Source organism: Canis lupus, chromosome X (assembly GCF_011100685.1).
Source record: "Canis lupus familiaris isolate Mischka breed German Shepherd chromosome X, alternate assembly UU_Cfam_GSD_1.0, whole genome shotgun sequence".
Lineage (NCBI taxonomy): Eukaryota > Metazoa > Chordata > Mammalia > Carnivora > Canidae > Canis > Canis lupus.
This window is the reverse complement of record NC_049260.1, coordinates 46,400,167-46,421,754: the sequence shown is the minus strand read 5'-3', so window position 1 is coordinate 46,421,754 and position 21,588 is coordinate 46,400,167. Positions and strand designations below refer to the sequence as shown.

The 21,588-nt window shown below is 35.3% G+C and overlaps 1 protein-coding gene across 3 annotated transcripts in view; it reads left to right on the top strand.

Annotated features, from left to right (window-relative positions):
- WNK3 (WNK lysine deficient protein kinase 3) overlaps nt 1–21,588 on the top strand; it is a 160,777-nt gene that overhangs the window by 26,739 nt on the left and 112,450 nt on the right. For all 3 annotated transcript variants that reach the window (XM_038587520.1, XM_038587521.1, XM_038587519.1), the window contains exon 2: nt 3,064–3,713. In XM_038587520.1, coding sequence (XP_038443448.1) covers nt 3,177–3,713 — 537 coding nt within the window. In that variant the 5' untranslated portion in view covers nt 3,064–3,176. The remainder of the gene's footprint in view (nt 1–3,063; nt 3,714–21,588) is intronic.

The following is a 21,588-nucleotide window of genomic DNA, read 5'->3' as shown; positions in this document are numbered from 1 at the left end:
CTCAGCATCTCTTTCCGGGATTATGGCAGTAGCTCTCTAACTGGTATCCCTATTTTACATTGTATGGCATAGAAATCTTTGATGACTACTGCCTCTCTGTCCTCATCTACCTGCTTCTAATAGGTGAGTAAACTATTCATGGTACCACTCATATACGCTTACTCCACACTGTTTCATGACTTTGCTTGTGATCTTCCCTTTGCTTGGATCAGCTAATTTTCTTTTTTTTTCTTTTTTTTTAATTTTCTTTTTTCAAGACTCAATTTGTGTATCTTTTCCAGGAAACCTTACTTAGAGTATCTGACTTCAGGTTTTTGCATGTAGATATCCAGTAGTCCCAGAACCATTTGTTGAAAAGCTGTTCTTTATTGAATATTCTTGGCACCCTTGTTGAAAATTAAATTGACCATGAATATGTGGATTTTTTCCTGGACTGTTTATTTTTGCTCTGCTTATGCCATCCTTATGCCAGTACCACACTGTCTTAATACTATAGCTTTGTAGTAGGTTTTAAAATTGGGGAAGTATGAGTCTTGCAACTTTGTTCTTTTTCAAGATGGCTTTGGTTTTGGCTATTCTGGGTCCCTGGAAGTTTTATATGAATTTTAGGATCAGCTGGTTAATTACTGCAGAGAAACCATCTGGAATTTTGATAGGACTTGTCTAAAATGTATAGAACAGTTTGGGGTGTTTCTCCTCATTTTGTTATAGTTCAGGGAGGTTTTTCTTCAGGTTTTCAAATTTGATAGTTCTGTATATTCTTTTTTTTTTTTTAAAGATTTTATTTATTTATTCATGAGAGACACACACACACAGAGAGAGAGGCAGAGACACAGGCAGAGGGAGAAGCAGGCTCCATGCAGGGAGCCTGATGTGGGACTCGATCCCGGGTCTCCAGGATCATGCCCTGGGCCGAAGGCAGGCGCCAAACCGCTGAGCCACCCAGGCGTCCCAGTTCTGTATATTCTTGGTTTGACATGACAAATTGTGCCTTTTAGGGCACATAACGTGATAAAGGTATATAGGCTTAACTTTGTGATGCATGTTTGTGGTGAGAAGGGAAGAATTTTCTTATTGATAGTTTACCATTTTTGAAAAACTTTTTCTTCCTTATAGGTTCACACATTCATTATGGAAAGTTTTAGAAAATACAAGAAAGCAAAAAGAAAAATGTTCATAATTCCACCATTCAGAGTTAATATAGTGTGTACGTGTGTGTATGGAAGCTTGTATGTATTTCTTTTTTCATTTAACCATATAACATATAGGGAATTTTTTTCATCTCACTAAAAACTGCAGTTTTTTTTTTAACTTTTTTTTTTTTAAGTAGACTCTGTTCAACAGATTCTGTTCAATTCTGTTCAACATGGGGCTTGAACTCATGACTCTGAGATCAAGAGTTGCATAGTTTACTGACTGAGCCAGCCAGGCACCCCAGAATTGCAGTGTTTTTTGTGTGTGTGTGTGTGTTTTTTTTTTTTTAATGCTATGTCACATCTCATTTTGGTATTTAAACCTCTATTAGGCTTATGTTTAGGATAGTTTTTCCAAATTGTGTTGTAGTTAAATCTTTGCCCAGATTCTTGACTATTTTCTTTTAAAAGATTTTATTTATTTATGAGAGACACACACAGAGAGAGGCAGAGACATAGGCAGAGGGAGAAGCTGGCTCAATGCAGGGAGCCCGATGTGGGACTCAATCCTGGGACTCTGGGGTCACGTCCTGAGCCGAAGGCAGACACCCAGGCATCCCGGTTCTTGACTATTTTCTAAGCAAATTCCTATAAATGAAATTACTGGTTCAACAGGATGCATAGATGCATATTTTTAAATCTTTTTTGCCATTTTTTGGGATACTGTGTTAATATTTGGCAGCAGTTTCTTTCTGCCAATATCTGAAGATAAGCTCATAAACAAGTATTTGCATTATTTGAAACTACCATTAGATGTTCATAGCAGCATTATTCACAATAGTCAAAAGGTAAAACAAAACAAAAACAACTCAATCCATTTACCAGATGAATGGACAAACAAAATGTGGTATATCCACATGATGGAATGTTGTTAAGCCTTAAAAATGAATGAAATTCTGATACATGCTACAACGTGAATGAATTTTAAACATTATGTGAAGTGAAATAAGCCAGACACAAAAGGATTCATACAAAATATTGTATGATTCCACTTATATGAAGTACCTAGAATAAGCAAGCTCATAGGGACAGAAAGAAGAATACAGATTACCAGAGGCTGGGGAGATGGGGAATTTAACAGATACAGAATTTCAGTTTGGGATGATGAAAAAATTCTGGAAATTGTGAATGTACTTAGTGCTACTGAATTGTACACTGAAAAATGGTTAAATTTGATATTAAGTATACTTTACTACAATAAAAATATTACTACTGGATTAATTTCAGAATTTTAGATAAAAACCACTTTTTTGGTGGTTTATTTTATGTGTTTATGTGTTTATTTTACTTATTGTGCGTTACCTACCTTGTAGCTAGGTGAACTCGGGGTTTGGATACTTGTTTTAAATATGATAGACTGGGATCCCTGGGTGGCTCAGCGGTTTGGTGCCTGCCTTCGGCTCAGGGCATGATCCTGGAGACCCAGGGTCGAGTCCCACATCAGGCCCCCTGCATGGAGCCTGCTTCTCCCTCTGCCTATGTCTCTGCCTCTCTCTCTTTCTCTGTGTCTCTCATGAATAAATAAATAAATAAATAAATAAATAAATAAATAAATAAATAAATAAAGTCTTTAAAAAAAATAAATATGATAGACTGATAGCTGGTGCTGAGAACTAAGTTCCTAACCAACATTTATGCAATATGAAGATTTACTGAGCTATGTATGCCAAGTAGTCTGCTGGGCACTGAGGACTACAGTGGTAAACAAGATAAGACGCAGTCCCTGGAGTCTCCTGGTTGCTAAGGTTGGACAGAATAAGAACAAACTTCTTATTAAGAAAAAAAAAGGATTAAACAATCAGGTGACTTGTTTTCTCCTTAATGATTTCCTTTGTGGGGTGATTTTAAAATATCCTTTTCCCCCTTTCAGGTTGCTATGGAAACATAAGACTACATAAACGGAAGTCCGTTCTGATAATTACCTGAGATGTAACTGGACTAAAGAGTGGAACAGGAAAAATTGTAGTACCAACCTCAATTACAATGGCTACTGATTCAGGAGAGCCAGCTAGTACAGAAGATTCTGAGAAACCTGATGGAGTTTCACTGGAAGACAGAGCTCCTCGGGTTGTAGCAACTTTAACGGTGGAAGCCAGACTGAAGGAAAAAAGTAGTGCTTTCTCTGCTTCTGGGGAAACTACAGAAAGGAAAAGATTCTTCCGAAAGAGTGTCGAGATGATGGAAGATGATAAAGTTGCTGAATCTTCCTCCAAAGGTGAGAGAATGAAGACCGCAATAAATATGCCAAGAGTGGAAAAGCTTCCGACAAACGTGCTAGCAGGTGGACAAGAAGTCAGATACGGACAGTGTTCAAAGGCAACCTCAGAGTCCTCAAAAGATGGTTTCAAGGAGAAAAATGAAAAGGAAATAGAAGAAGAAGCAGAAATGAAGGCTGTAGCTACTTCTCCTAGTGGCAGGTTCCTGAAATTCGACATAGAGCTGGGAAGAGGAGCATTTAAAACAGTATATAAAGGATTGGACACTGAAACCTGGGTTGAAGTTGCTTGGTGTGAGCTGCAGGTGGGTATATAGTCTCCTTGGTTTTAATAAATTTCAGTTTTAACAGGCCTGGCCTTCTGAATGATCCAGGATTAATATATATCATGGATTAAAATAAAATGAAAGGCTTGTCCCCCACCTTCCTGAAATTATGCTCTTTTCCTGGATATTCTTAGAGCCCATGGCAGTCTTTTTTCCCTCCTGTTGTTTTCCCTTCTGTTTTAAAGGGGGAAACGTCTATGAGTGTTTTCTTTGGGAAAATAACCCTAATTTATTAACCTTGGTATGTCTCCAAAACTCTTGAGGTCTCACTTTGAAAACTTTTAGTAAATGTATGCTTTTAGTTAGTTGATTGTTGTACTAAGTATTTGGGAACATGATATGTCAGGGATATATTTAGTGTGATACATCCCTTTTCTCTTTTTCTTTCAACAGTTTTTTTGGGGTTTACATGGTGTTTTTCAGAACAGAAAATGTTAAGCTTGATTCTTGGAGGACTTCTATTAATATAAACTTGTCTGTGCTTTAAATTTACCTCAAAGAGGATCTCTGGAAGAAATAATCACCAGAACCTGCTGAGTGAGGTAGTCAACTGGAATGTGTTTAGAAAGGAGAAATGAAAACAACAGAATAGTTGAATTACCTAGATATTTGGTTCCATAATATTTATGTGGTACTTTTAACTAATGAAGGACTAAATGGGAACAGAACATCATACAGAAATTCTATAAGAAGAATTGTTTTAGGCAGATGTAGTTCAAATATAAAGAAAACCTTTGTGACCTCAGTCAGCCCATGGGAAATGTCAGTGTTCACATGAGATGCTTAAAATTAAGATTGAACAGAGCAAGTCACTAAGTACAGGTTTTTGTTATTCACATTCCAGTGGTCTCTGTTCATGTTGATGTATATGTAGGTGCTGTGATTTCACACATTCTGAATTTGCTGTAGGTTGCCATTTATTATTTTTTTAAGATTTTTTTTATTTATTCATGAGAGACACAGAGAGAGGCAGAGACATAGAGGGAGAAGCAGGCTTCTCACAGGGAGCCCAATTTGGGACTCAATCCTGCCCTAAGCTGAAGGCAGACTCCCACCGCTAATCCCTGCTCATTGCTATTTAGATAGGTTGAAATTTAGTCCAGGTTCCTGCATTTCTAGGGAGCTTTTTGTTTAACAACATGGTTTTGAAACTTCACTGTTTATAAGTTAGTGTTTGTTTCATATGCAGATTCCAGAGCCTATTGTCAGAGGTTCAGATTCTGTAAGTCTGGGACAGGAGGCAAGACTGCAATTTTAACAAGCTTTTTAAGTGCTTTGAATGTAGAAAGTCCCTTAGCTCTCTGGAATGCAAGTTAACTAGCAGTCAAGCCATTCTAGTAGTTCTTGAAAGATGTGTGCATCTGTGGATTTGCTTGGTTTTCTTCTCCCTCCCTTGTTCCCCTTTCAGAATTTTATAAGGTCTGTGTCAGTAGAAATATTAGGTCATGTGAACAAATAAACATCAAAATCACCTGAAATTCCACTTTTCTGAGGATACTTTTAAACATTTTAGTTTATATCTTTCTGGGCTCTCTCTTTTTTTTTAAATTTTATTTATTCATGAGACAGAGAGAGAGAGAGAAGCAGGCAGAGGGAGAAGCAGGCTCCATGCAGGGAGCCCAGAGCGGGACTCTATCCCGGGGACTCCAGGATCACGGCCAGGGCCAAAGGCAGGCGCTAAACCGCTAAGCCACCCAGGGATCCCTTGGACTCTTTTATTTTTCTTCAAAAATGTATATATGACTATTTTTTCCCCACAAAGTGGGATTGTTACTATAAGGTTTTACAAAACCTTTTCTTTTTACTTATCATGAACATTTTTCAGTACCAGTAATTGTGAATTTACATTATTATTTTTAATAGACATCCTTATAAGTTATTTAATCAGTCCTCTATTGTTGGACATCCTGAATTTTCTCCAGTATTTCACTATTATAAACATGGTTGTGATCAACATCCTTGTAGATACAGTGAAAATTATGTACATTTTAATTTCATCTCTGCATTGTGATATTGGTAATGCTCATTTTTTAGTGATGCTCTGTAAATTGGGGAAATAATTTCCATTCACTTGGTAGTAGGATACATAGTAAAAATATGTCAAGTATTTTGCAAATTGTATAGCCATGCTAAAGGATGCTTAGGTAAAACTTAAAATATTCTAGTGGTAGAGACTGCTTAGGGGAGTGCCTTCTATCATTCACCTGTGGAGAGACTGAAAGAGCCCATAAGGTCTCACTATTCAAAGTATTCAGACCATACTTTGAATAGTGATGCCCTGGACCAGCAGCATGCACATCACCTGGGAGCTTATTAAAACTACAGGTTCCTATGTCTCATTCCAGACCTACTGAATCAGAATCTGCTTCTTAGTGGCATCCGTAGGTGATGTACACACAGTAGGCACAGTATGTTTGAAAAGCCCTGAAAAAAGGTACCAGTGCAAGAGCTAGCTGATCAGAGGAGGGGTTCCCTTGATACACCAACATGAACTTTATATTATATCATATATACTGATTCCTGATATCTGGTCCAGACTTTCCAAATCAGATTCTCTAAGAGAGAGGCCCCAGGACCTTATTTTTTTGAAAGTTTTCCAGTTGATTGGACACATAGCCAGATTTGGGAATATCTCATGTGGAGCAAATGTTGTAAATATATAAAATACATTTTAATTTGCATTGAGAACAATTGCAGTTTTCTATTCTGAAAGGAATGTCAGAATTAGTGGATTTAATCGATACAATTTTTAGACATAATTTTCTGCATATTTGGAATTAGGAAAAACTAACTTGAGTATGATGCAGTTTGTAATGTATAATTTCTCATATTTTTTTCACAAAGTCTTATTATATAGTTAAACAATTTTCTAGAAAAACATCCCAGTCAATAATTTAAAGTATTCCAAATTCTTCCCCGATCTTTATGTGTGTGTCTGTGTGTATAATACAAAGAATGAGTATGTCTATACTTTTGTTATCAATTTGATATGTATTTTCTATTTATTAACATCATTAAAATATTTAAACTATATTTTATTGCATTTATAACACCTCTTGCTTAAATCTTCCCTGAAATTAGGCAGTTCTTTTCTTTTTTAATCTTATTTTTTGCATGTTCGATTTAATAGCTTAACAAAAGGCTTTTATACCTTTTTCTCTTAATGGTATTCCCCCCTACTGTGGATATTTGAGCCTTGTGTAGCAGTTGTTAAAAGCTCCATGTACATTTGTTTAGAATACATTGACCTTATGGCAGTGCAAAGAATCGTGCGAGAGAGATTTTACTGCTGATATTTGACTTTGAGGATGTTAAACAAACCAACCCTTTGATGATATAGGTCAGATTTAGGATTTGGCTGTAAACATCTGCATTTCAACACTTTGTCATATTTTATGGTCTCTATAACTTGATTTATGCTTTAGTGGAAAGGCTGATCTATTGTTCTTTGTAAAGAACTTGGTAAATTGGTAATTTACCGTGAGTCAGGGCTATCAGTCATAAGTGCTGTCTGGAAGACTATTTTAGTTCATAATGTTGAAAGACCTGGTCAGATGTTACTGAAAGGCTTGCTTAGTAACTCTTAGAAGGAGTCAATCACAACAATTTGTAATATTTTCCTCTTGCACTAACAACTTGAAAATCAACAGCACTCTCCTTTTACACATGGAAATATAACCGGTTTTAAAATTGTGGAGAAACTTATTTTTCCATTTTAATTTCATTCATTATCTAAAAGCACTTTGGGGAAGTATATTTTTCAATACCAGCCCTACAGTTAATTGTAAAATTAGAATTAGATAACATGAAAACAGCTGAATTTCTAAAAGAAAAATTTTAAAAAATGTATGCTAGAATTTCTGTTTCTGAATAAATATTGTGGTCCAAAGTATTCACTCTGGGATACTTTTGCTATTTTGCTCTCAAAATATTTTTTATGGTCTTCTTGGAAACGTTTCCAGATTCTCTTTGAGCCACATAAGAAAATGCTTCATTACATATAGGCACACCCAAAATAGTGATATTCAGTTTGATTCCCCTCTCTCTTCATCTGACCTTGCCCTCAAAGTGGAATACTCTCATGGACAAAGAAGATTCCATTGAAGGGAGGAGAGATAAAGCTTGCTTAAATATATTTGTTCTAGTCTCTTTGTTTAAAAACTGGTCACGTAAATTTATCAAGTATAAACCAAAGGCAGATGTTTTCATAAAATGACAAAGGGTAAGAGTGGCAGGAGACAGACTTGGTCTGGGAAATATCATTTATATTCTTGGTTCAAAATTAATTTTGAGCTAACTGATGGCTAAAAGAACAAATTGATATATCTAGTAGACTGAATAATTTTGCACTCCAAAGATGCCCATGTCTTAATATCTGGAATTTATTAATATGTTACCTTATATTGCAAAAAGGACTTTGTAGATATGATTAAAGATTTTGTGGTGGGTAGATTACCCTGAATTATCTGGGTAGATCAAAGATAATCATAAGGGTCCTTATAAAAGAGAGGAAGGATGGTCATGGTCTGAAGGAGATCTGATGATGGAAACAGGTTGGAGTGATGTGATTGATGGAAGTGGGCCGTGAGCCAAGGAACATGGTCAACCTTTAAAAGCTAAGAAGGCAAGGAAACATTCTTCCTTAGAGCATGCAGAAGGAACACAGCCTTGCCAATACCTTCATTTTATTCTAGTGAGTCTCGTTTTGGATGTCTGATCTTCACAAGTAGAAGATAATAAATTTGTGTTGTTTTAAACCACTAAATTTATGGCAATTTGTTACAACAGAAGTAGGAAATGAATGCAATACACACAGCTGCCATTCATCTGTCCATTCATTCAACAAATAAATATTCAGTTCTACAATGTGTTAGAACTGTGCTAAGTACTAGGGACATAATAGGGAGAAAAAGCAGACACAGGCACTATTTTCATAAAACTTACAATAGAGAGAATTTATAGTAAGAAGGCGGCTTAGAGGGGCTCCCTGGATGGCTCAGCAGTTTAGTGCCTGCCTTGGGCCCAGGGTGTGGTCTCAGGGTCCCGGGATCGAGTCCCGAATCAGGCTCCCTTCATTGAGCCTGCTTCTCTCTCTGCCTGTGTCTCTGCCTCTCTCTCTCTGTGGCTCTCATGAATAAATAAAGAAATAAATAAATAAAAATCTTTAAAAAAAAGAATGCGGCTTAGAGATTAGAATTAGTGAAAAGATCAAAGGGCTGTTAAATATAGATTTTTTTTTGAAGGGAATAGTAGGGTTGGGAGTATCGGCAATGTGGTACCACTCCTTTACTACTTCATTTTCTTTTTTTAACTTTTTATTTTGAGATAATTTGCTACTAACTAAAGAGTTGCAAAGGTAGTATAGAAAGTTCCTGTATGCCACTCACTCAGTTTCCCCTTATATTGATATCTTAACCAGAGAACATTTATCAAAACTTAAGAAATTAAAATTATAATAATATTGACTGAATGAAGTACAGAACTTATTTGGATTTCACCAGTTTTCCCACTGATGTCCTTTTTCAATGCTGTGATCCAATTTAGGATCCTACATTGCATTTAGTTGCTACATCCTCTTAGTCTCTTCCAAACTGTGACAATTCCTCAGTCTTTCCTTGTTTTTCATGATATTGAACTTTCATTTTTTTTAAGATTTTATTTATTTATTCATGAGAGAGAGAGAGGCAGAGAGGAAAGAGAGAGAAAGAGAGAGAGAGAGAGGCAGAGACACAGGCAGAGGGAGAAGCAGGCTCCATGCAGGGAGCCCGATGTGAGACTCCATCCCAGGACTCCGAGATCACGCCCTGAGCCGAAGGCAGACGCTGAACTGCTGAGCCACCCAGGTGTCCCTCATGATCTTGAACTTTTATTTTATTTTATTTATTTATTCATGAGACACACACACACACACACACACAGAGAGAGAGAGAGAGAGAGAGAGAGAGAGGCAGAGACATAGGCAGAGGGAGAAGCAGGCTCCATGTAGAGAGCCCGGCGTAGGACTCGATCCTGAGGGTCTTGAGCCAAAGGCAGAGGCCCAACCGCTGAACCACCCAGGCGTCCCTGATCTTGAACTTTTAAAGAGTATTGCTCAGTTATTTCATAGGATGTCCCTTAATTTGGGTTTGTCATGTTTTCTTGTGATTAGATTTAGGTTATAAATTTTGGGAAGAATACCACAGAGGTGTTACAACTTTCTCAGTGCATTGTAGCAGGGGGTACGTGATGTTGGCTTATTTTTTATTTATTTTATTATTTTTTTCCCTCTCCTTTTATTTTTTTATTGGAATTCAATTTGCCAACATATAGCATAACACCCAGTGCTCATCCCATCAAGTGCCCCCCCTCAGTGTCCATCACCCAGTCACCCCCACTCCCCGCCCACCTCCCTTTCCACCACCCTTTGTTTCCCAGAGTTAGGAGTCTCTCATGTTCTGTCTCCCTTTCTGATATTTCCCACTCATTTGTGATGTTGGTTTAGATTATTGGTGATGATAACCTTGGTCACTTGGTTAGGGTGGTGTCTAATAGATTTTTTTCTATTGTAAAATTAATATTTTTCTCTTTGTAGATTAATAAATATATTGGGAGTAGATACTTTGAGACTATCAGGGCCTGGGCCAAAGGCAGGCGCTAAACCACTGAGCCACCCAGGGATCCCCTCCATTTATCAAAATTAATGTTAATTGAGGACTGTATGAGTACCTGGATAGGTACTTAATTTGAATATTTTATTTAATCTTCACAACAATTGTATGAAGTAGAGATGACTAATTTTCAGATGGTGGAACTGAGGTTTAGATACATTAAGTAAGTTACCCAAAACGGGAGAGCAGGGAGTTGTATTCATCAAGTGTGTATAAATGCGTATAAAACATTTACATAGATGATTTAAGAATTTCCCCCTCAGTTATTTGAGTAGATAATTCTTTTGTTTTTAATAATTTTAGAATACACAGTTTCATAAATGGACCCTGTTTAAAATACAGTTCTTAATTAAACTACTAACGATCAGGGGCTACTTAATAGTGTCATTTAAGAACACTCTCTGGCTTGGGGCCTCTGAGGAACAGTTTAATGGTTGGGTTGCCTTGGCTAAATGTCTGGCCTTCATCTCTATCAGTGTCCAGAGATGGTTGGACATGTTGGTGAGACTGAGTTGTGCTAATTCAAAAGCCTAAATCTAGGACACAAATTTATTAATTTAGAATGAGGAGTACAGTTGGTAGGTCAAATGGTCTAGTTGTTCTGTAGGCTAGGTACATGGGATGCTAAATTATAATCAGAAACTGGCTAGGTAAGAAAAGAGTCAGAACAAAGGAACTAGAATTCCCTGTGTGTGTTCTTTAGCAAGACAATAGAGCAAGCACATGAACTGTTTGTTCAGGTCCTGACCAGATGAGGACATCCTCTTTGTTCAATGGTACTGGAAAACGAGTGAACCTGGTTCTGTATTTGGTTCATTCCCCTTTCGGTGTGCTTTTTTGATGTGCTCTACCATTGATGAGCACTTTTTAAAAAGGTATCAATACTGTTGCTGTCTAAAAGCTGTAAAATGCTAATATGGCCAGGCTATAACTATTACATGCTGATTTCATGATTAGTACTTTGGTGTTACCACTTGCAAATTATCATTGTCCTAGTGCGTGTTTATTTCATATAGCTTTAGTTCTAGGATGCTATGCTGTCTCTCCAAGGAAAGTGGCTGTGAATGAGGTGTCTGCAGTCATTGCTGTGAATACTGCTTTTGAGAGGTGAAGTGATAAACTAGAAAGTGGTCAGGATTCAGAATATGGCAGAGCTGGGTTCCAGTGTTGCCTGTGCCAGTTGGGTACCTCGGGCAAGCTAAGCAGCTTAACATTTTGGAGCCTTCTTTAAAAAGAAATGTAATATTTTTGATATGCAAAAGACAATAAAGAATAACATGATGGAAATTTTGTACCTACTGCTCAACTTGAGAAATAAAAATGCTGAGGATCAGAGATAATGATTGTAAAATGTGGCACGTTTGAGTGTTCAATAAATGATAGTGATAAGATATTGAGCAGCCTCATATTTATTCAAAATATTCATTGATAGACTGCTTTTTAAGTTAAGCATCATTTCAGAGCCTTCATTGTGGTTTTCCTTATTTGAACAAGTTACAATACAGCTTTTATAACATTGTTGATGACTTCTTTTTTTTCACCTTTGCAGAAACAGCCACATAGCCACTGAACTGGTTATGTAGTTCATTGTTGGTGTTTGCATTAAGAGCCATAGCTGATAAGGCTATAGTTTACATACTGGAAATGAAATACTTCTTTTTTTGCTTTGTTTTTAAGTTTTTATTTAAATTCCAGCTAGTTAACATACAGTGTAATATTAGTTTCAAGTGTACAATATAGTGATTCAGCACTTCCATATAACATCCTGTGCTCATCACAAGTGCACTCCTTAATCCTCATCACCTATTATTTAACCCATTCCTCCACCCACCTCTGGTAACCAACAGTTTGTTCTCTAGTGATGAGTCTATTTCTTGGTTTGCCTTTTTCTTTCTTTTTTTCCCTTTGCTCATTTGTTTTGTTTCTTAAATTCCACATACTAGTGAAATCATATGGTAATTTGTCTTTCTCTAAAATTAGCATAATACTCTAGCAGCATCCATGTTGTCTCAAATGGCAAGATTTCATTCTTTTTTATGGCTGAGTTATATTCCATTGTATATATATTCCACTGGCAGGTTTACTTTTCACTCACTGAATTAGAAGTGGATCTTGGAAGATCTTGGCCATCCCTTTTCAGTGGAGTTTACCTCCAGCAATACATCTGGGATAGCAGTTATAATTCTGCAAAGTTGTTTATTCCTAATGCTGACTACCTTTGATTCCTAGGATCAAAGGATAAGATGGAGTAGTTTAGTTTGGCACATGAAAGACTTGTATTCTAGTAATTTAATCAGAAGGCATCAAAATGTATTCATTATTCTTCAGAATAGATCTGACCTATCACAAGTAGATGACTTCCAGCTAATTATAGGGAGATTTAGGACTTAATTAGTCATCTTAAGTTAGATAGAAAAGCATAAGTACTTATTTCCAGGTCTCTTCTAAGTGTAGCATTCTTTGCTCTTGTTCTTAAAGTTTCTTAGCTCTTTTAGCATTTAAAAAAAAAGTTCAGATGCAATTGACATGTAACATTGTGTAAGTTTAATGTGTATGATACATTTATATATTGCAATATGATTGTTATAGTAGCATTAGCAATTTATCATGTCATATGTTTATCATTTCTTTGTGTAGACAACAGTTAAGATTTAGTAGCTTAGCAACTTTGAACTTTATAATTAATCTTCAGAACTTATTTATTTACTAGTTGTATATTTATATCTTTATTTTTTATTTTATTTTTTAATATTTATGTCTTTTTTATATATATTTATGTCTTTAAACACCGTCTCTCACATTCTTTCCTCAACCCCCTGGTAACCACTCTTCTACTCTCTGTTTTTACAAATTAATTTTTTAGATGCTACATTTAATGATATCACACAGTGTATCTCAGAAGGATATCTGCACACTGATGTTCACTGTAGCATTTTTCACAATAGCCAAGGTATGGAAACAACCTAGGTGTCTATCAGCAGATGAATGGATAAAGAAGAGGTGATACACACACACACACACACACACACACACACACACACACACACAGGAATATTATTTAGCCATGAGAAAGAAGGAAATCCTGCCATTTATGACATGGATGGACCTTGAAGGCATTATGCTGAGATAAGTCAGATAGAGAAAGACAAATAATGTATGAGTTCCTTAACTCTTTTTTTAAAGATTTTATTTATATATTTGAGAGAGGGAGATCACTCATGAGCAGGGGGAGGGGCAGAAGGAGAGGAAAAGGGACAAGTGAATTCCTCATTGAGTGAGGGCCCTGATGCAGGGCTGGATCCCAGGACCCCAGGATCACGACCTGAGCTGAAATCAGATGCTCAACCAACTGAGCCACCCAGAAGCCCCTTAACTCTTCCTTAAAATGACTTTTTTTTGTTGTGGCAAAATATACACATTAAAATTTATCATTTTAGGGCGCTTGGGTGGCTCAGTTGGTTAAGTGTCTGACTCTGGATTTTGCCTCAGGTCATGATCTTAGGGTCTTGAGATCGAGCCCCACATTGGGAAATAATTCAGTGGCATTGAATGTATTCAATTCAGTGGCATTGAGTATATTCACATTGTTGTACAACTACTACCACCTCCCATCTCCAGAACTTTTTATCATCCCAAACTGAAACTGTACACCCATTAATCAGTAATTCCCCCTTCCTTACTCTCTCAGCCCCTGGTAACCACTATTCTACTTTCTGTCTCTATGAATAAGCCTATTCTAGGTATCTTGTAAAAGTGGAAAGTGGAATCACACAATATTTAACTTTTGTGTCTGGGTTATTTCACCTAGCATAATGCTTTTAAGTTTCATATATGTTATAGCATGTATTAGAATTTCATTCCTTTTTAAGGCTGAACAATATTCCATTGTGTGTGTGTGTGTGTGTGTGTGTGTGTGTATACACACACTACATTTGTTTTATCTATTTTTGTTGCTTCTTCTGGCTGTTGTGAATAATGCTATTAAGAACATTGGTGTAAAAAAAAAGAACATTGGTGTAAAAAAAAAGAACATTGGTGTAAAAATATCTGTTTAAGTCCCTGCTTTTAATTCTTTTTGGCATGTATCTAGAAGTGGAATTGTTGGATCATATGGTAATTCTATGTTTAATTTTTCAGGAATTGACATACTGTTTTCCTCAGTGGCTCTACCATTTTACATTCCTACCAGCAGTGCACAAGGGTCTTCACATCCTTGCCAAATCTTATTTTCAGTTTCTGTTTTATTTTGTTTTTTTAAATAGTCATCCTAATGGATGTGAAGTGCTAGATTATTCTGGTTTCGATTTGTATTTCCCTAGTGACTGGTGATATTTTGCTTCTTTTCATGTGCTTCTTGTTAATTTATATTTCATTCTTTGGAGAAATATTCAAGTCCTTTACTAATTTTTAAATTGGGTTGTTTGTCTTTTTGTTGTTGAGTTGTATGAGTTCTTTATATGATCTGAGTATTAACTGCTTATCAGATATATGAATTGCAAATATTTTCTTCCATGCTGTGGATTATCTTTTCATTCTCTTAATAGTGCCTTTGATGTTCAAAAGTTTTAAATTTTGAGTAACTCCAGTTTATTTTTCTATGGTTGACTCTGCTTTTGGTGTCATATCCAAAAATGCATTGTTGGGCCCAACGTCATGAAGCAGTCCCCTCTGCTTTCTTCTAGAAGTTTTTATTTTTAGCTCTTATGTTTAGGTCTTCAACACATTTTGAATACATTTTTGTATATGATGTAAGGTAAGGATCCACCTTCATTTTTTTTTGCATGCAAATACCCAGTTTCCCCAACCGTTTGTTGAAGAGACCGTCCTTTCCCCATTGAATGATCTTGACATCCTTGTTGAAAATCATTTATTTGACCATATATAGAAGGATTATTCTTGGTTCTGTAGTCTATTCCACTGATATTTTTGTCTGCCCTTATGCCAGTATCACACTGTTTTGATTACTCTAGCTTTATAGTAAATTTTGAAGTGAGGAACTCCAACTTTGTTCTTTTTCAAGATTTTTTGGGTATTAGGTCCTTCGAGATTCCACATGAATTTTAGGATTTTTTTTCATTTCTGCAGGAAATGTTATTGGGATTTTGATAGGAATTACATTGAATTTGCAGCTCTCCTTTGGCATTGACACTTAACAATATTAAGCCTTCCAGCAATTAAATTCCATTTATTTACGTCTTCTTTAATTTTAATGATGTTTTGTAGTTTTCAGTGTTATAAAATAACACCTCCTTAATTAAATTTCTTCCTACATATTTATTCTTTTTAATGCTGTTGTAAATGGAATTGTTTTCTTAATTTTCTTTTTGGGTTATTAATTTTAGTTTATAGAAATACAACTGAATTTTGAATGTAATTTTGTATCCTGCAACTTTACTGAATGAGCTTTAGTGTTTGATTTTGAGTGCCAGGAAAAGGAAGCTTACTACTTATTCATGAAAAAAATGTGATATATTTCTAAGTTAATAGAAATAATAAGTAAAATAGTAAAATATATGAAGAACCTAAAATAAGATGGAAGAAGTAAAATTAAGTATATCCTGTACAAAATCAAATATGTTTGTATTGCATTTACTTGTTAAAAAACTGAGACTGTCAAATGGGTTTAAAAGACAGCCCATAATTGCACTGCTGGGGATTTACCCCAAAGATACAGATGCAGTGAAACGCCGGGACACCTGCACCCCGATGTTTATAGCAGCAATGTCCACAATAGCTAAACTGTGGAAGGAGCCTCGGTGTCCATCAAAAGATGAATGGATAAAGAAGATGTGGTTTATGTATACAATGGAATATTACTCAGCCATTAGAAACAACAAATACCCACCATTTGCTTCAACGTGGATGGAACTGGAGGGTATTATGCTGAGTGAAGTAGGTCAATCAGAGAAGGACAAACATTATATGTTTTCATTCATTTGGGGAATATAAATAATAGTGAAAGGGAATATAAGGGAAGGGAGAAAAAATGTGTGGGAAATATCAGAAAGGGAGCCAGAACATAAAGACTCCTAACTCTGGGAAACGAACTAGGGGAGGTGGAAGGGGAGGTGGGTGGGGGGGTGGGGGTGACTGGGTGACGGGCACTGAGGGGGGCATTTGATGGGATGAGCGCTGGGTATTATTCTATATGTTGGCAAATTGAACACCAATAGAAAATAAATTTACAAAAAAAAAGACAGCCCATATATGTTGTTTACTAAAATCATACTTAAGACAGTGTAAAGAAAAGTTAAAATAAAGGTATGAACAAGAAAGAGAGAGGTGTGTTAATATTAATATCTATCACAGAAGCAAGGAAATAAAGCATTAAACAGGATTTTATGAAATTACTTACTTCACAGTTTAAGAAGATGTATAAAAGAGCCATAGGCACAAAAAATATTTTGGCTGATAATTTAAACTAAGAACCTGTAATGGATTCAAGGAAAATGGATAAACATGTGGCTATAGTAGGAGATTTCAGGTCCTATTATTTCAAAATAGGACAGATCTAGTAGGCAAAAAGAGAATAAACATAGAAGAACTAGATAGTCATTTGATGGCTATATATTACTTTATATCCTTCAAGGAGAATATATATATTTTTTTATTAAAAAGTTGTTTAATTATGTGGCCTAAAGAAAACATTAAGTTAAAGAAAAGAGATTTTATATTTTGTATTACTCAGTAAAATTAGAAATAATGAAACAACCAAAAGATTCTTAACTGGAAATCAGAAGTCACACTTCTAGATAAATTGTGGATTGAGGGTCAAATCAAAACTGAAATTATAAACTACCAAGAAAGCAATGAAAAAGAGGACATTACAACAAAATTTGTGGATCATTGCATAAACTATACCCAGAAGAAAATTTATTACCTAAAATGTCTTCATTATTAATGAATAATAACTAGAAGGGATGTTGTACCCTTGAGAGATTAGGGAAATAACAAAATAAAGCAAATTAAAGGAAGAAGGAATTAAAGATAACTGAAATTAATTAAAAAATTGTAAACTTAAAAATACGATAAATTCTACTCATTTTGGCTTTCTGAGAAATGATTAATGAACCTAATAAAGAGGGCAAAAATACATGTGAGAAGTAATGACAAATGAAATATAGCAGTGCTTTGGAAAAGAGTCAAAGAAGTATAAGAGAACATGATGTGCAACTTTGTCAACAAAATTTTTCCAATATTTTCGTATGAGACATTTCAAGTACAGAGCAAAGTTGAAAGACCTGCCTGGGACATCCATTATATCCACCATCTAGATTCTACCTATAACATTGACAACACATTTTAAATCTTAAGTAATGGCTTGTTCTTAAAGTATAATTCAAAATGTACTCAAGAAAGAGTAGAAAAGTTGAATAGGCTGGTTATTATAGAAAGGTGATTTAAATTCTTTTTGTTGTTGTTGTTAATACTGGGACAAGGAAGCACCCAAGAGTATGCAGTGCAGCATTGTTTGTAATAGAGAAAACTTGAATCAACCCAAATGTCCATCAGTGGGTAATGGATAAATTGTGGAAGAACTATATAATGAGATACAATGCAGTAGTTAAAATAAATAAACTGGAACTGTTATACATATCAAAGTAGGTAAATACAAAAATGTTATATTGAACAAAATAATTTGCAAAAGGAACAGAACACATGATAACCACCTGTATGAAGCTTTAACACTTATAAAATTATATTGCTTATGGATACAAGCCTATAATAAAAATATTTTTAAAACATGCATGGATTAAAAACCTAATTCAGATGGTTACTTCTGGGATGGGAAGGAAGGGGATAGAATCAAGGAGGGATACCTAGGGGACTTCAACTATGTCTTAAGTGTCTTGTTTAAATGGAAGTAAATTTGGCAAAATGTTAAAATTCAACAAAGCTGATTGTTATACCTTACTCTTTATGTTTTAATTTTCTTGTAATTCAAAAACAGAAAGCGAGTAAATTCAGAGCTCAATTTCTAGGTAACCTTTAAGTGACAAGTGAATCCAATATTAAAACTATTTAACCCCAGTTAATTTCATGAGGCCAGTGTAATCTGAATACAAATCCTTATATTGTACAAAAAAGAAAAGTATAGCTTAATCTTACATATGAATATAGATGTTAAAATCCTTAGCAAAATATTAGCAAATAAGACTCACCAGTGGATCAAAAGAATAATGTGCTGCACCTGGTAGGCCTTGAAGATTTTAATAGTTCTGTATCAGGAACCTATCAAGAAACCGTATGATCACATCAGTGGGTGCTGAGAAAACATTTGATAAAATTCAGCAGCCCCTCCTAATTTAAAAATAAAAGTAAAGTAGGAATGTAAGGAAATTACTTCAACATGTTAAACTTTGCAAAAACAAAAACAATAAGCATTGTAAGATGTGAGATAATAATACTTTTAATTAAAATACAATAAAAGGCAGTGATAGCTGTTATCATCATTTTTTTCAATATTGTGGATGTCTTAGCAAAATCAGTAAGAAAATAAACAGTACTTTGTAAAAGAGATAACTATCTTTTCCTGTTGATGATAGAATGTAATACTTGGAAAATCTCAGTCTCTAATATCTTTTCTCTAGAGAAAGAAGATAGAAGGAAGATAGAAGGTATAGGATGACAAGGTGAAGGTCCAAGCCATAATTTGTATACTTTCTCAGAGCAATGATTGCCTCAAGGCAGCAGAGCAAGAGTCAAGCCTTACCCTTCCCACATGATACGAAAAACAGAAACATTACAAGAAAACTGCAGACCTATATCCCTCGTGAACATAACATTAGTACATTAAATCCAGCAATATACAGAAAGGATAACATGTGATGACTGACTATGGCATTTTCCCAGGATGGCAAGGATTATTTAAAATTTGAAAGTGAATGTAATTCAATGTATTAAGAGACTATAGAAGAAAAAAACAATCATTTCAATAGATGCAGAAAAAAACATTTGAAGAAATTTAGTATCCATTTCTGATCAAAACTCAGTAAATTTGCAATTGAAGGGAACTTTCATAACCTGATAACATCCATTAAGAAAAACAACATTACAGCCTGTATCTTCCCCTGCCCTTTACCCATTTTGCCCATTCCCTTACCTCCTCCTCTCTGGCAACCATCAGTTTGTTCTCTGGATTTGTAGGTTTAATTTTGCTTTTGTTTGTTTACTCATTTGTTTTGTTTTCTAAATTCCACATGTGAGTGAAATCATGTGGCATTTGTCTTTCTGAGTCTGACTTATTCCACTTAGGATCATACCCTCTAGGTCCATCCATGTTGTCTCAAATGGCACAATCTCACCTTTTTATGTGGCTGCATAATATTCCATTGTGTAATATACACCATGTCTTCCTTATCCATTCCTCTATTGATAGACTTAGGTTGCTTCCATATCTTGGGTATTATAAATAATATTGCAGTAAACACAGGGGTACATGTATAGTTTTGAATTACTGTTTTAATTTGGGGGAGTAAATACCATACCATATTGGAATTATTTGGTCATTATTTTTATTTTTTTGAGGAGCCTCCATACTGTTTTCCAGAATGGCTGCACCAATTTACATTCCTTCTAATAGTGCTTGAGGGTTCCTTTTTCTCCACATTCTCACCATCAGTTATTTCTTTTCTTTTTGTTTATAGTCATTTTGAGAGATTATGGTGATATCTCAGTGTGATTTTGATTTGTATTTCCCTGATAAAGAGTGATATTGAGCATATTTTTATTTGTTGGCCATCTGTATGTCATCTTTGGAAAAATGTTCAGATTCTCTAGCCATTTTTTAAAAGGATTTATTTATTTGAGAGAGAGCATGCAAGTGGGGAGTGAGGGAGGAGGGGCAGAGGGAGAGGGAGAATCCCAAGCAGACACCGCACTGAGCATGGATGCCAATGTGGGACTTGATCTTCCCACCCTGAGATCATGACCAGGGATGAATTAAAAAGTTGGACATTTAACTGACTGAGCCACCCAGGTGACCCTAGCCATTTTTTAATCTGATTTTTTTTTGGTGTTGAATTACGTGAATTCTTTATATATTTCAGATATTAACCACTTGTTAGATATATCATTGACAAATATCTTTTCCCATTTAGTAGGTTGACTTTTTTATTGATGATTTCCTTTGCTATGCAGAAGCTTTTTATTTTGATATAGTTTCAGTAGTTTATTTTGTTTTTGTTTCCCTAGCTTTAGGAGACCTATCTAGAAAAGTGTTGCTATGGCTGATGTCACAGGAATTACTGCATGTGTTCTTTTCTAGGATTTTTATGGTTTCAGGTCTCATTTAGGTCCTTATTCCATTTTGAGATTATTTTTATGTATGGTGTAAGAAAGTGGTTCATTTTCATTATTTTGCATGTAGCTGTCCAGTTTCCCCCATACAATTTATTGAAGAGACTGTCTTTTTCCCATAGTATATTCTTGTCTCCTTTGTCATGGATCAATTGACCATATAAGCGTGGATTTATTTCTGGGCTCTCTGTTCTTTTGATTTATGTGGTGTTTTTGTGCCAGACCATACTGTTTTGATTACAACAGTTTTGTAGTATATCTTGAAATCAAATTGTGATACTCCAGCTTTATTTTTCTTTCTCAAGATTTCTTTGGCTACTTAGCATATTTTATGGCTCCATAGAAATTTTAGGAATTTTTGCTCTAGTTCTGTGAAAAATGGTGGTATTTTGATAGAGATTGCATTGAATCTGTAGATTGCTTTAGGTGGTATGGGCATTTTAACATTAGTAATTCTTATCTGTGAGCATGGAGTATTTTTCCATTTGTGTCATCTTTAATTTCTTTTATCAATGTTTTATAGTTTTCAGTGTATAGGTCTTTCACTTCCTTGATTAAGTTTATTCCTGGGTATTTTATTCTTTTTGGTGCAATTGTAAATGGAATTTTCTTAATTTCTCTTTCTACTATTTTATTATTAGTGTATAAAAATGTTACCATGAAATTGCTATTTTTTAAAAAAGATTTTATTTATTCATGAGAGGCAGAGGAAGAAGCAGGCTCCATGCAGTGAGCCCGATATGGGACTTGATCCTGGAACTCCAGGATCACGACCTGAGCCAAAGTGCTTAACCGCTGAGCCACCCAGGGATCCCAAAATTGCTATTTAAAAGTATCATTTACAGTAGTACTAAAAAAACTACTTAAGTATATATGTAAGAAAGTATGTGCAGAATCTGTATGCTGAA